Below are 16129 nucleotides of genomic sequence, written 5' to 3' on the forward strand. Positions count from 1 at the left end.
CCGCCAAAATAAAAGTACAACTTCTTGTTGGCACACCGAGTGACCTGCTGAAGGACATTTGTCCCACGTGAATCAGGCACGAGTCCTCTTCATGTTCAAACTGATGTGAAAAATGTGTTCATCAGAAATATAATATGTCTACAAGGACTAAATATCATTTATTTGTTAAAAACATGAACTACAAAAATGATTATTCATAATTTGGAACCTATAATAAAAAAACGTTTATTTATCAATGTTTGCATCTATCTTTACCCCAAGGTCTTTTTCACTATGTTTTTTGTTTTTGTTTGTTTGTTTTTTTACTTCTCTTTTTTCTTTTTTTTTTCTCTGAAGTTTTTGCAAATTTCTCAAATTTTTGGGCCATTTCTTGTTAAGTTGTTATATTATATATTGAAAATTATGTTACAGAAAAAATGCACTTTCTCAGTTATTTACTTGGGTTCTTTTTAATTTGTTTTATTATTTCTTGTTTGACCTTTTTTTGTGGTAATTTTCTCTAAAGTTTTTACTAAGATTTTCACTAATTTTTGGGCAATTTCTTGTTAAGTAGCTTTTTGCCCTCCTATGTTTTTTTCTTATTTGAAAGAGGTCGAGGTTTGTGAGCGTTAACCCTTCACCTGTCCGTGTTTCAGTCTGTCCTCGTCCAGCGCCTGTGTTCATTTTGAAAGCTGTGACCGGAAGTACCCTGAGTTTATTGCCTCTGGCTTGACTCTGCTCTCTGACCCGCAAAGTCCTGCAACTGGCATGAGTTTAGGCTCCGTGAGTGGAAAAAAGAGGGGGGAATGAACAACACGCCGCCAGGATTACGGTTGGTGTGTGGACTTCCATTTTCTTTGACTTTTGTCCAGTTTTGGTTTTTGGGATTTGAATTTGGATTCGGGTTTCTTGCTGTGTTGGTGGCTGTTCGCCGGACTGTATTTGGGACGACCAGCCGCTCCGGCAATGCTCTTCCAGAAGTATTTGCAGTGCAGGGTGTGTTGTCATCACTCTTGTTTGTGACTTTTTGTTGTTCTGATGGTGCTGTGGTCATGTGTCCACGTCAACAAACTGCACTCCGCTAACCCGGGTTTTAGAAACCGTCCAAATGGGCAGAAATGATGTATTCATCACATTTTTTTAAAAAAAGGACAATTGATCAGAATTCTCATTTGAATGATTTCAAAATAAAGCTCTGACTCTTTGGTCCGACTTTAAAAAGTGGGCTCCTTTGCCCAGAGGGCTGCATTGTGTTTCGGGTGCATGTTTGCCATGGCTCTGTGTCTGCATTGTGTGTGACAGGAGGTTGTTTTTTTCGCTGACAGAGTTCTATAGGGATTATAATGCAGGGACCACATGCCCCCGCGGCCCATTGTTGGCCCCTCTGTCTCTGTTGTCCTTTTCTACTGAGCGAGTCAATTGATGGAGGGATAAAAGGCAAAAAAAATATGCATTGACATGGGCTTTCAGGGCAGAGAGAGGGAGAGAGAGGGAGAGAGAGGCAGAGAGGTCAGTGGGAGATTTTGTGGCCTTACTGGTGTCGGCCTTTAACTGGTGCCAGCAGCGAGGCGGCCATGAGGCTCCGGAGCAGCCCTGGACTCAAACAGGGGACACTGACGAGCAAACCATGTCTTTAAACTACATCAAAAACTTCTATGAAGGATGCGTAAGTGGACGACAGACTGCAGGGCTTTAATTTGTGTTTCCTCTGATGAGCTGACAGTTAGCGAGCCAACGGTTAACCCTCGAGGCTCCAAAAGACATCCTTCTGATTTCACCTGTGCACTCCGTCTCCTCTCACCTCCGCCTCTCCAGCTGTGAGACAGGAGGCTCCCTGCTGTGTCAGAGCCGGCTGGTCCTGATTCTGGAGGACACGGCTCGGTGTCGGAGTGAAGAGAGAGGAGATGGAAATGTTTCCTCTGAAAAGGTTTTGTTTCAGCCTCAGAGCTCAGGACCTCTGCGAGCCTCTGCAGCTGCATTTATCTGGCTGACAAAAGCTATTTTCTCTTTGTGTCTGACTCTGTGTGTGTGTGTGTGTGTGTGTGTGTGTGCGCGCGCGTGTGTGCGCGTGTGTGCCTTTGTGTCCATGCACATTTGTTGGTCGCATGTTCGTGCCATGAAATTCTGAGTGCTTGTTTGTGTGCATCATATCTGTCTGTGTGTCCACCTGTGGGCAAAGTAATGCCTTTGTGAACCGTGTGTGTGTGTGTGTGTGTTTGTGTGTGTGTGTGTGTGTGATGAATCATGTAAATTGACTGTGTCTATTTGTGTGTGTCGCTGTCTGTGTGTATCCATGGCTATAACGTGTGTTGTATTGTATGACTGTGCATCTGTGTGCCATTCATGCTCACTTACCTGTGTCTATGTGTGTGTGTGTGTGTGTGTGTGTGTGTGTGTGTGTTGCAGCTCAGGCCTCCTACGGTGATAGGCCAGTTCCACACCTTGTTCTTCGGCTCGGTGCGGATGTTCTTCCTGGGTGTTCTTGGCTTCGCTGTCTATGGAAATGAGGCGCTCCACTTCAGCTGTGACCCTGACCGCCGAGAGCTCAACCTGTACTGCTACAACCAGTTCAGACCCATAACACCTCAGGTACGACTCAGCTCTCTAAGAGACTTCACACAGGTGTGCTGATGCCACCCTCATCAGTCACACTTCGTCTCGAGCTATGATAAGTGAGTCCACTCAAAAATAAGATGCACTGAGCATCTTATAAGGTGGTTCAGAGGGTGAGGAAAGACTTTTCTGTTTTTAGTGGGACCGTTCTGGTCTAAATGTGGTCTTAGAGATCAGGTGAGGACCTCAAACATCCAGAGGGAGCTTGGAGCTGCTGCTCCTTCCTGTCTAAAAGGGTCAGCTGAGGTGGTTCATCATCTGATCAGGATCCTCCTGGTTCCTCCAGTTTGAGGTGTTCAAGGCAGGTCCAGCTTGTAGTTTTCCCCGGGGCTGACCCAGAACAGCAGGAGGGATTATATATCTCGTCTGGCCTGAGAACACCTCGGGGTCCAGCAGGAGGAGCTGGAAGTGTTGGTGGGGAGAGGAACGGCTGCCCCGCCTGCTGCCCTGCCTGCTGCCCTGCCACCTGGCCCCGGATGAGCAGATGCAAGTCAAAAAATCAATCAATTTATTTGTTGCATGAAATCATAAAATGTAATTCCAGTGAAATGGATGGATGAACTACTTTTTGTGGTAATATCTGCAGAAATGAAATGTTTGCAGATATATCTGTGTCACAAACATTTTGGCGGGTAAGTAACAAAACAAATTGCAGAACAGAATTAGCAGAAATATGTTTGAGGTTGAAACAGTGATGCTGTTACAAACTTTGTCCACCAGAGAGCGCTGATAAGTATTTGTCCAGACTGTATTTTATTCCATTGTGACTTTGTAAATCCCAGGATGGCGTAGGAAATAAATACCAGCCTTACCTACTCTGCCTCTTGATGGCTCATTCTGACATTCTTATTTTAACCCTAATCCATCCAATCCTCCTGCCTAAAGTTACCAATCCAACCAACAAAGGCAACAAGTATGAGCCAGTCAGAGAGAGAGTAGGTCATTCCCTCACTATCCTGGGATTCACAAATTTGCACCCTATTCATCCTGTTTCAGACACAGAACATCACATGTGCAACTGACACTAACTATGGTGTGTTTCTATGTTGCTATGTCATGCTGTACTAACATAACATGAGGAATAAGCTGAAAAACATGAGATTCATCAGATTTGTATAATTGAAATAGATTGGGTAAATTCTGCATATTCCACCTGAGGCTTTGTGTCTTCTCAGAAACCATTTTCCATCAGGACACAGTCACAGGCTAACATCAGCACCATGGCTTTTCCATATTTGTAGAAAATGCTGTTTGTTGGAGGTGGATCATTTCAGCATTCCTTGAACTGGACTGGCTTTCTGCCGGCCTCAGTTACCAAAGCTAAAAATGGCATCATTTATTTAACTGCATCGTCTGGATGGCCGAATTAAAACCATGCGTCAAGAGATGAAAAATGAATGAACAAATATCCTTTTTAATTCTCGATCTCCCTGCTCAATCTCTTCTCCTTTAATCCTTCCAACTTTTCATTCAGCCACTATCAGCCTGTGTCCATACTGAAATCCTCCATGCTGTTTCCTGTTGTCTCCTTCCATTGGCTTTTCTCACTCCTGCCATCCTTCTTCCTGTCCTCTCCAGGTCTTTTGGGCATTGCAGCTGGTAACAGTGCTGGTTCCTGGGGCGGTCTTCCACCTCTACGCAGCCTGTAAGAACATCGACCAAGAAGAGATCCTCGAGCGCCCAATCTACACTGTCTTCTATATCATTTCTGTTCTTCTGCGCATCATTCTGGAAGTCATCGCCTTCTGGCTACAAAGCCACCTCTTTGGCTTCCAGGTCTGTACACTTCTAATGATTTAAACCTCGATTAAGTGCATGTCCACTTCACAGTTATAAGTCCATCCATCCATTCATTAGTTGCCTCTCAGGGTCATGGTAACAAAAGGGCGTGCAGATAGATCCCCCTCACCTTTTCAGCAGGACTTGTTTTTCTTCTGGGGCGGACCAACGCTCTCCAGCCTCCAACCAGGAGATGTAACCCTCCCAGGATGTCCCAAATTGCCCTTTCCCAGTTCATCAATCCTGGATCACCTAAATAACAAAGGACCACAGGACTATGTGACTAAATCCTATCTCGTCATGCAATTGAGCAACGCAGAAAGATCCTAAGAATATATAATATAAATTATATTATATATTATAATATATATTTCACAATGTTGCACCAATTCAAAATTTAAAAAACGGTGGAGTAAACATTCAGTTAATCAAATCAAGGTTAGCAGAAACTGTTGGGCTCTGCTGAGGAAGCAGACCTTGAAATGAATGTTGTCAGCTGCATGATGAGTGCTGCTGGTGGGATCCACCATGTATCCAAGCATCCGCCCTGTCTGGTGTAAGATGGGAATGGGCAATGTCGGATGTTTGGTGTCTCGTCAGATGTACAAGCCAAATATACAATCATTCAGACAAGACAAGCAAACGTTGGCCGACATTATGATAACTGAACGCCAACAAAATATTTGCAATAATTAATCTTCCAGTATCTAGCAAAATGAAACACATAAGGTCAGCCTACCTTTGGCTCTGACTGTGAACAGTGGTTCTCAGCCTTTTTTGTCTCACCTAAATTGATACACATTACATCACACACCCACTCCTGATAAGATTTCCCCTCGGTGACCTCCATCTAAACAGATTTTGTTAGGTATGATGAAGAGCAGAGTTCTCCAGTTTAGGAGATATCAGTAGAGGACGTTAAACCTCTGATCAGAATAATCACTCTGACTCACATTCACTTTTATAGTGAATTTAATAGTGACAATAACCTTTTCCCAACTTTTCTGGTAACCTGGGAACTCCCTCAAGGAGCTGTGGTTGAGTACCACCAACATTCTCAACATGTTCTCATCCCAGCTCGTCACGTTGTGCCGCTCTGTCAGTGACCTTCCACGTCTCTAGTTACAATGTTTTAGGTACGCTCCTGCGTCAGCCGTTTACGCCCTGGCATGTCAACAAATGCACATGGTGAAGTGGAGAAAAAACACACCTTTCCACATTGGAAGCGAACTCTGAACTCCTGTTTGAAAGTCAGTAGTTTGTGGGATCCATCCACCTCCTCTGCTGCCCTATAAGCGCACTCAGGCTCCTTATATGACATGGTGACTGGTGGTGTTATTACCTGTCGCCTTCCTTCAGCGTTTCATGTGAATGCGACCGCCCATGCATGTTGCACCTGGACGCGCTCGGTGCCATCCAGCCGTCCCCTGCATGATAACAACACCACTGGTTCTGTCCAAGAGTGTTCTCATCTGCTGTCCGGTTAGACACGGAAGGTCTCATTTTGGTGTACGGTGAAGGCACTGACAGAGCGGCGCTATTTGACGTGTTCATAGTGAGAACGGGCTGGTATACCATACTGCATGTTATGTCTGGAATCTATTTCACTGCACAGTGTTTCGTGTTAGTTCAGCTTTTTTTTTAAATATTAAATAGAGAGTAAATGAAGCGCTAACCTTATCTACCAAAAATGTCTGACTGGCTGTCACACATTCCCATTCCCTGTGAAACTAGCTAGTGGCGGTGGAAAATGGTGATTCTGACAGTGACCTGTCCCATATCACAAAGGTTCGTAGCATTTTAAGATGGTTCCTGGAATATAACACTCATTTTCCTCCAATATCCTGCACAATATCCCATATTACAACAAAGAAGAGTGGAGCTGGTGGTCCTGCCCAGTACATGTTAGGCACAGCTGGGAGCACATGGTAGGACCCATCTGGACTACTATTAACCAAGAAGACTAAAAACATATTACCCAGTAAAGTTTCACAGTGCCATCTTTGTCAGAGAGACATTTTAGGACTGGAAGTTCGACAATTTCAAAAGTATTTCCACCTCATGTTTCTCTGTTTTCCTCCCAGGTCCACCCGCTGTATATGTGTGATGCCAGTGCTTTGGAAAAGACCTTTAATGTGACAAAGTGCATGGTGCCCGAACACTTTGAAAAAACCATCTTCCTCAGTGCCATGTACACCTTCACCGTCATCACCATACTTCTCTGTGTTGCTGAGATATTTGAGATACTCTGCCGACGGCTCGGCTATCTCAACAACCAATGACACACGCACAAGCACACGTAAAGTGACTAAGGGTGAAATATATTTTTCCAGTTTTTATCAGGCTCTTGATTAGCTACTGTTGGACTTTTATGAAACAGGAAGCTGACGTAAGAGCAAAACCTCACCTGTGGTCCAACGTGAGCGAGTTGCACCAAGAAATTTGAGAATGTGCGACAACGTCTTGGCTGGCAAGTCTGAAATATTCTCTAGGTGTTTTTTGCCCTTAACTACAGAGTGATCATCCCTAGTCGTATTTCAGATATCAGTGGGTCTGTACTGGCTCTGTCCAGGGGTCTCGTATGGATGTGATGGCCAGAGAAAATGCACCTCTGACTCTGAACCGTTGGAGGATGGGAAAGAAAGATTTCTGGTTTTATTTTTTTCCACAAGATGACTGAAAGACAGACATGGACTTCAAGGTGCTTCTAATACCTGTGACCGCGGTTGAACTGGAGCACACACAAGGCCCAGTTTGTTGTAAACTTGGTAGTCCTTGACAGTTTAAGGGTCCCCAAACCCTGTTCCCATAGACGTACCGAGTTGTACCTCAGATCTGATACTCTTACAGCAGAAACACTCTGGAAGCTTTAGCTGCACACATTGTTCTGATATGTGTTAAGGGTCAGAAGTGCTCTAAGTGTATCATTCGTCACCACTGTGATGCTCCATCTTTGGACTTCCAGAGTACCAACAATGAACCCAGAAAGCTCTTTTTCAGGAGATTTCAGAAATCTTTTATTAAAAGGCACAAAGTCTGCATGTAACGTACCAGCAGCCAACAATGCAAATACTTTAGATAGTCACATAATTCTGTATTAAAGTGCAGATAAACACGATAGCAGCTTGTCTTCCTGGTGCCGATCAGATATGAAAGGCAGACTGCAGAGCTGGTGATGGATCATCACTCGTGTCACTCTTTAGATGCTATGATCCAGTAACCTCACCCATGGCTCAGTGACCTGCAGGTGCCAGTGCTCCTGACACTTCCATGTGTGACACTTATCGCTTCCAATATGTGTTTGTAATTGCTTCCAGCTGCTTCTGACCTTTACCTCCATCAATATGAACGCAGCTGTGCACTTTTGATGGAGATTTTCTGCCTTTTCAAGTCAGCGTTTCAGCTTTGTGGGTCTAATGCAACCATCAAAGAAAGGTAGTCTCAAACAGACCAACGATGTCTCGCGCCAGAAAGGCTGAAACAAGTGACTCTGTTTATTTCCATGAGATGTAAAGACGTTTTTTAACAACGATGCCATCACAGAAAATGGTTGAAATGAGATAGTTTTCACTCTTTGACGGTGAGGCTCTCCCCAATGGCAAAGAGAAGAACAAAATCATGTAAAATCAAAGTATAATCTTGCTTATATTTTTGAAACTTTAACAAAATTTGTAATCTAAAGAGAGTTATACAAAAATATTATTTAAATTTGGTTATACAAATGTGTTGGGATGAAAATATGAAAAGTATTTAACAGTGGTACAATTTGCAATGCTTTGAAGTAGCCTATCAAAAAAATACTGCACAATTTCTGTGTTTATGAATGTCCCAAAATCCGATGTGAGACAGACGAGGTCTCAGACATCAGTAGACAGGTCGACATAGAAACGTTTTTAGAGTTTCAAGGCCCCATTGGTCTCATATATCATATAATAACTTATTTTGATGATTGACAGCTGAGGGCTCATTCAGTCCAGATATGTTTAAAATGATGGATGAGCTTTTATCCACATCTGATTCCCAAATCAGCTCTGCTTATCAAAGATGTCCTCCTGACACCCCCGCACTCTTTACATCACCTTTACTCAGCCTGTAGTATCACAGCTAATACTCTGTGTACTTGTGCCTTCAGTGTCACTGTCCATGTATTTTGAAAAAAGATTACCTCTCATGTTTTGTAATGTTTTTTTTTTTTTAATCAGACATCCATCCAACTTTTGTTATGAAGTTTTCAGCAATCTGTTTATCATCTCAGGTACAAAATTGCATTACCAGACAAAAGTGGATCAAACCCTCATTTCAAATCCTTTTTAAACCCATAAAGAAGCTTTTCTGGTACTGAGGGACCACTCCAGCTGATCCCAGTCAACAGCACCAAAGGCCCATTTGGTCTAATTGGCTTTAAGAGGATTTGAAACAGGTATGTGACTCCTGTGGTTTGGGTTCGTCTGCGTTCTGGTATTTGTTAGTGGAGGATGGTTTTAAATTTTGCTTCTGAAAGTTCTGTCACCAAGACGAAGGCCTTGTTTACAGCAAATTCATCTATAGAGCCCACATCTGTGCCGTTAGTAAATTCATCTATAGAGCCCACATCTGTGCCGTTAGTAAATTCATCTATAGAGCCCACATCTGTGCCGTTAGTAAATTCATCTATAGAGCCCACATCTGTGCCGTTGAGTTCCAGCAAGACAGTGTGGCACGTAAAAGAGTTTGATCTGGAGCCTGCTTTGATGCCAAATCTGTGGGTTTATTTCAGAGGGTCATTGCCTCGTCACACCAGCATTTCTAACAGCACAACTTCAGAGCAAAACCACGTCATCTCAATCTGCTCACCACAACTATTCCCATAAATCGCCAACATCCAATCAACAGTATGAACATGTCTCTTGATAGGGCTGGGAATCACTCCTCCATACCTTCAAGGTATCACTGGAAGTAATGCTGCACCAAGTTGTATCCAAACTTCTCTAGCCAAATCATACCTGAATCTGATCTTTATTTATCTAGGAATAAATTACTTTTTGTATGGTTTGCTTGCAGCAAATTGCCACGAGCACTCTTCAGTTTTAATGCGACTACTGCAGTAGCTACAACCGTACAGTCCGTTCGGTCTATCTGGCCTAGTTCTTTGTACTGTTTTTTAAAAAATATTTAACTAATTTGAACATTTTTATCCATGTAAAAGTCATTTGGAAAGGGAGAAGTGGTAGCTGCATTTTAGGGAACTGAATGCTTACATTCTCATGATGGGTATCAAATAAAGTGGGTTGGTGAAAGTTATCAAATGAAGGACTCTGCTGGTATTACTTACTGGTAAAGCCGCATTTCCATTGAGCACTTGTTACCCTACACATTTTAACGTATCCTAACCACCAGTACATCAAACATTATCACATTTAACTAAACCTGAGATATTTCCACCGCAGACAGGAAGCGACTCCTCAGTGTAGGCGAGGTCGTTGCTAACCAAACTCAACGCCGATGTTTCCAGAACAAAACAAGAACCAGCCGGAGCGTTTACAGTCTCTGTCTCAATTAAGGATATATTCTAAGGAGCGTTTTGTGCATTGAGTCTTTGTCGAGCAAGACCATCAAGTCAGTCTTGACCAATCACTGGACTGCAGCATTCCTGGCTCTATGTTTTCGTATTGGATCAGTGTGACAGGCACCATAACAGAAATGTACCATGAAAAGAGGACAGATGGAGCTGCTTTTTTTGTAGCACTTCGCACAACTTCTGATAATGAAAATGCAAAAGTAACTGTTGTAATGTTTAACAAACTGAACTGGACCAGACCGTTTTGGTGGAGGCGAGGCTTAAGGGTACTGGATCTGGTACTGGTATCCTAATTCTTTACCACAGGCCAGCCCTGTCTCTAGAAATTCACATGTTGTTCAAGCTTTCAGTGTGGAAGCAGACGAGCATGCAGAGCTGTTGTGACTGACGGTTGCGAGCCCGTTTGCAGTCGTGCAGGTGGTCACTACGCCCCCGAGCCTCCAGCACCGTCTACTTCCTGGAGATGCGTGGACAAAGTAGTTGTGGCCCTTTGTGGTGTGACCAGGCCATGACGCCGCTGCCTCAGAATCTCTCATTTCGAGGAAAAGAGTGAACTATTTAAAAAGTACAATGAAGCCACGATTACTGACCCTCAGCTCAGACTGGCTCAGGTTCAGGTTTGATGTTTTTGGGCTGATAATCAAATGAAGAAACAGGTTTAAAGCTGCAGGCCAGTCTTGGTAAAGAACCTTACATGAAGCTGTGGTTACCTGTCTGACAATGCTTGACTTCTAGTTAGTAACTTGGAAAGCAGATGGTGTATTTTGACAAATTTGACTTGTTGATAAGATTGGATTTTTCTTTTTTTTTTGGTCTTATGCAGAACTTAACCCCCTGATTTTTTTTAATAGCGCCACCAAAACCCATACAGTTCTTTGTGTGAACTGCACATTGTTGTAAAATATCAATGTTGCATTGGGTACTTAGGGGTTTTTGGGGTGCTATTTCCGAAATGAGGGATTGTATCTTAAATATGTTAACAATGATTCATGATACAGCACACAACAATTACTCTTCATCATTAATTTTTATATCTTTGATTTTTACTAATGTTGTTCCAGGTTAGCTGTGAAAATGGACTCAATGGCTTTTTCATCAGCTGTTGTCTGTCTGTGAGCTCATTTTGTCCTCCAGCTGTGTCAAAGAGACAGAGGCACACTTTATGACCAACACATTCAAACACACCGTGTCTCTGTTTGTCTGGGTGCCGCTGGTCAGGTGACCACTTATTCTCCTGTTTGTTTTGTCTTGAGATGATTGATTAAAAATGTCCTACAATTATCTTTGTTTCATTTGACTTATTTGGCTGATTGACGTATTGAATTGATTTGAATATATTTACCATTAAAAGGGTTTCCAAAGGAAATTACACGTCAAAAAGCAAAAATCACTGTGTTAAAATGTTACATACAATACTTATGTATATACTATACATACTAGCAACGTATGGCTGTATCTATGAGCTCAAAAACAAGCCAAACATGGCCAAAGGGAAATCACTTCATGTTTTCTGGATGAATTCAAATTTGATGCAAACATTATTGATCCTGCAGACCAGAGATACTCAGCTTGTTTTGCTGGAGGCCAGCCGCAGCAGCCCCGTACATGTTTCTGGGATTTTAGAAATTTGTCTGATTTTAGGACATCTCTAGGATTTTAGGATGTTTCTAGGATGGGATCCTCCTTGTTTTTATAAATAAAATTTTATATCTAAAATTATGTTACATATATAGATAGATAGATAGATATAGATATAGATACACACATTTCCATATGTCATCTTTCAGATAATTTTCTTGCAACATTTTGGTGCTCATATTTGTTAGTTTTTGGGCCATATCTTTTTAATTTGTCCTTGCCTTTTGTTTTTTGAAAGAAATCAAAGCTCCTACATTAGAAGATGAGATGAATGAATAGAGAGAAAGCAGGAGAGAGTCCTTGCATCATCCTCCTCAGCAGTAAACAGCCCCGTTTTAACTGACAGCTCTCATAAATCAGACCACATGAATTCATACGGAGCTTTAAACAAAAGGATCCGGACGGACAGCAGAGAGAGGAGGCAGAGTCAGAGGAGGTGAGAGCGAGGACACTGCCTGGTCTCACCTGGTCAAACTTCGCTCCATCATCATCGTGGTGTTGAGTCTGTCACCGGGGGAACCAGTAAGCTGTGAGACCTCAGACCTGAGTCCCTCTGAAGGGCCCTGGTTTACTATCAGTTTCTGCCCTGATGTGCAGGGTCTGCTGCTTCACACAGCAGAGGAAAAAGGGTTAATAATACACACAGTGAGACCCTCCCCTTCACATTAAAGGGGCAGGTCGGCTTATTGGAAATGGGGGTGTAGAGAAAATGTGAGGGTTTTTCCTAAATCTGCTTGCAGTTTGTGAAACATTTATTACCAAATGTAAAATATATGTAATGAAAATAAAATTATTATTATTATTTTTAAAAAAAAGACATCTTTCAAGGCTTTTGTTGCCTTTACTTGGTAGGACAGATTTAGCGTAAAAGGGGACGAGAGAGCGGGGACGACTTGCAGCAACATGCAGCAAAGGGCCGAAGTCGGACTCGAACCAGCGGATGCTGCTGTGAGTATGCAACCTCTGCACATGGGACGCCTGCTCTACCAACAAAGCCACTGGACACCCTGATTTCCCCACGTTTTTGAAAGAAATTGAACCAATTTGCTCAGGGTTCAAAGGTTTTACAACTTTTGACATTTTTTTTCTTTTGAAATTTTTAACATTTTTTTCCTTTTACATTTGTGATGATTTAAAAAAAAAAAAACTTTAAAACTTTTTTCCGATTTTTTTTTGGAAGGCATGTTTTCGGTGATTTGCTTTTTTCGTTTAAAAGTTTCGACTTTTTTTAACTTAAAATTTTTGGTGAATTTTAAAACCTTTTGGTGTTTTTTTTCTTTTAAACTTTCTGGCCATGTTTTCTTTTCTGAGAATTTTTGGAGATTTTTTTTTCTTCCAAACCTGCGGGCTTCTATGTTTTTGTTTAAAAAAAAAAAAAAAAGATTTTTTTTTCTTTTAAAAAAATCTGGGTGATTTTTAAAAACGTATTGGGTTTTTTTTTTCTCCAAAAATTCTTGATGAAGTAATTAAAATATTAACGTGACTCACTACGTTTTCAACAGAGTAATCAGTAATCTGTTACATGTCCAAAGTAACCTTCCAGCACTGCTGAAAACCTGTGTGGGAACAAACTGGTTTCTGATGAACCAGTAAATAACCTGCTGGGTGTAAAACGCTCCGTCCGTTAACTTGTAATTACACAAAGAACAAAAGTCAAATACTTTATTTTTCTGATCACATGGTTCACGTGAACATTACGTCATATTATTGATAAATCGCGTTTTACCTGATTTGTTTTTTCTTTTTATTTAAGTGACAAAAGGTGCCCCACCTGAACGGTTGCTGACGTCACCTGTCCCGCACAGGCTGCCGCTCCTATTGGATAAAGACGCGGAAGTGGGTGGAGCACTTGCTAACAACAAACAGGGAGGCTAGTATCCACTTGTCCACTGTCCCCGCCGTGTTTTGTCCGCCGGAGGACTTAAGAAGACATGGCTCTGCCGCCCCAGCTAAAAGCCCTCCAGCACCATATGCGGACCGCTCAGGAGCACGAGACCCGGGACCCGGTGGTCGCCTACTACTGTGAGTCCTGCTAATGCTAAAGCTAATGCTAAAGCTAATGTTAGCGTGTTAGCTCTGTCTGACAGATGGGGGCTGTTAGCTTAGCTGCTAACTTTTATCAACGCCGGGACTGTGTGAGACATGACTCGGACCGGGCACGATCGGGACCAGACATGAGCCGGATCAGACATGAGCCGGATCAGACATCGACCGACTAACCGGCGTTTAATGCCGTTAACGAGACACCGGGTTAGCAGCGTTAGCTCTGACAGCCCAAACTTCATCACTCGGCTAACACCATGACAACACTGTCAGTGAGGGACTGTTCACAACTATCACTGTCAGTGAGGGACTGGTCACAACTATCACTGTCTGGAAGGGGGCTACTGTTTTTACTTTTGTTTGTTTTCTTTATCTTTCAGTTTTTGTGTCAGTGTTTGTTTGTGGACGGTCCCTAAAGTGTGAGGCGTTGAATGTGGGCTGGTTGAGATGTGAAGACTCTCAGCTGTTAACGTCCACCGTATACGGTCTCCGTCTGCATGACCGTATACAGACTATGGCTGTTACAGTTTCTGGCTGTGACTTATGGAATAATGTCTGATAGTTTTGAATATTTGTGGCTCTGTCGAAATATATATATATATAAAAAAAAAACTCCCCAAAAAAGAATTTAAAGAACAACATTGTTTTAAAGAAAAAAAATAGACAACAATTTTAAAGAAAAAAAATGCAAAGAAAGAATTGAAAAAAAGTTAAAAGTTAAAAAACTCAGAAAATGTAAAAGGAAAATATAATTGATTAGAAGTTGTAAAGAAAAAAAAAACCCAAAGAGTTTAAAATCACAAAAAATTAAAATTGGAAAAAAAAAATCTCACAAATTTTTAAAAGGAAAAAAATGCAATGAAAGTTTTCAACAATCAACAAATAAAACAAACAAACAAAGAAAAAAAAAGGCGAAAATTTTCAAAGATTTCTTTTTTTCTATAGAGGTCAAGGCTAAGCCTCCAATATCCTCAAATCCTAAAAATGCCCCGTGTATTTCCTGTTTGTGGGGACACGTATTTTCACAGTACTTTTACTTGTTAAAGACGTGAATACTTGTTCCTGAGTTTACAGACAGTCCCAGTCAGAGGAATGTCCCCGCGTCTCACTGGTGTAGGGTTACTGGTCCAGCTGGTTCCTGGTTGTTGTGTGTGTGTCAGCTGTAAAGAATGGTCTCCGCCTCCCCGCACCCCATGGCCCCACCCCCCGCTTCCCCGCGCTGATCATCACTTGGTGACTCATCAGAGTGGAGGGTGACGTCAGGGGACAGACCTGACCTTTGACATGTTGTTAATAATGTGCTTTTATGAGACAATCATTGTTATTGGTCTGAGAGGACAGGGACGGACAGGGACAATAAAAAGACTAAGAAACCATGATCCCTTTTATGGTTTTATGTAGATTGAATTTTCGTTATATATATATATATATATATATATATAACTATATATTGAACTATATGTAAACATACTTACATTGTTATTTAGAGAAGAAGAGGACGATAGAAAAGGGAATAATCACACATCACAGAGGAGAGGACTCGTGAGACAATAATCCCTGTGAACAGCCGCTGACTGTCTAACCTCGTCTCCGCCCATCTTCCCCCTGAAAATCCTTTTCTTGTACGTCTTTTTTAAATTGGTTCGTGTTTGCACATCGATTTAACTCCATCTTTAAACTATTCTATATTTCCACACCACAGATTGAAATATAGAAAAAGTGCACCGTGGATTTTGAAATAAAACTTTCCCCTCAGATTATCAGGTCAGAACAGTAGTTTTAGTCCCTTCATGTCACACATGAATAAATCATGTTAAAAAGAGAACCATTAAATGATGACAGTGGTGTAAGTGGAATAAAACTGGGATCCAAGGTAGAATAAGAGTAATGTAAACACACACACACACACACACACACACACACAGATATTTTACTAGACATATTTACAGCCGTCTTTGAAATAACGTTTTTACACTCGTCTTTAATTTTGAGTGGAACGTGTTGAGATGGAGAGTTTGAAGAACATGATCTACACAGGTCCGTACATGATCCGCATCATATGTGCGGACTGGACCGACTCTGTGACCGATGATGTAGAGAGCTGGACGACCACGTCACACATCAGCTGCATATACAGACGGAGAGAAAATCAACGCAGAACTCCAGCAGGTTCAGATGAAGCACGAGTTCACGGGCAGACCGGCAGACCTTCGTGTCTCTTCTGACGGCTGAAGGAAAGTCAGACTTCTGTTGGGGCTCATCAGAGCGCGCAGGCTGCCGCAGGATTAACGTCTAATTAAATAAACGTCTCTTAACACTACGCTTAAAAACTGACTCATCGGTCTACCCTGGACCTCTGAAGTCAGCAGTCTGCATGTGGCATAAAGGGACGTTTGGTGTTTTTAGGACGGACCAGAGAGCAGCTGCTGCTGTCAGGCAGGAAAAAACAACAAACAAACAAACAAACAAACACCAGGACACAACAAACAATGGAGCATTTTTGGACCTGAACAGTCTGAA

At 42.1% G+C, this 16129-nt stretch overlaps 2 protein-coding genes across 3 annotated transcripts in view; both read left to right on the plus strand.

Annotated features, from left to right (window-relative positions):
• The first annotated feature begins 1606 nt into the window (after positions 1-1606).
• Positions 1607-6653, plus strand: gje1 (gap junction protein epsilon 1). The gene is made up of 4 exons (XM_042503057.1): positions 1607-1645; positions 2386-2568; positions 4171-4368; positions 6456-6653. Exons 1-4 carry the CDS (start codon positions 1607-1609, stop codon positions 6651-6653), a joined length of 618 nt encoding a protein of 205 aa, XP_042358991.1.
• Positions 6654-13403: 6750 nt separating this feature from the next.
• The window catches only part of vta1 (vesicle (multivesicular body) trafficking 1), a 36047-nt gene continuing 33321 nt past the window's right edge, over positions 13404-16129 (plus strand). For both annotated transcript variants that reach the window (XM_042503198.1, XM_042503200.1), the window contains exon 1: positions 13404-13588. In XM_042503198.1, the coding sequence (XP_042359132.1) occupies positions 13498-13588 (91 nt within the window). In that variant the 5' untranslated portion in view covers positions 13404-13497. The remainder of the gene's footprint in view (positions 13589-16129) is intronic.

The sequence above is a fragment of the Plectropomus leopardus genome, chromosome 16 (assembly GCF_008729295.1).
Source record: "Plectropomus leopardus isolate mb chromosome 16, YSFRI_Pleo_2.0, whole genome shotgun sequence".
NCBI classification, from domain to species: Eukaryota; Metazoa; Chordata; class Actinopteri; order Perciformes; family Serranidae; genus Plectropomus; species Plectropomus leopardus.

Coding starts and splice junctions, on each gene's coding strand:
- gje1 (XM_042503057.1), top strand. CDS start 1,607: ATGTCTTTAAACTACATCAAAAACTTCTATGAAGGATGC. Junction 2,569..4,170: donor TCAGACCCATAACACCTCAG/GTACGACTCAGC, acceptor TGTCCTCTCCAG/GTCTTTTGGGCATTGCAGCT. Junction 4,369..6,455: donor GCCACCTCTTTGGCTTCCAG/GTCTGTACACTT, acceptor TTTTCCTCCCAG/GTCCACCCGCTGTATATGTG.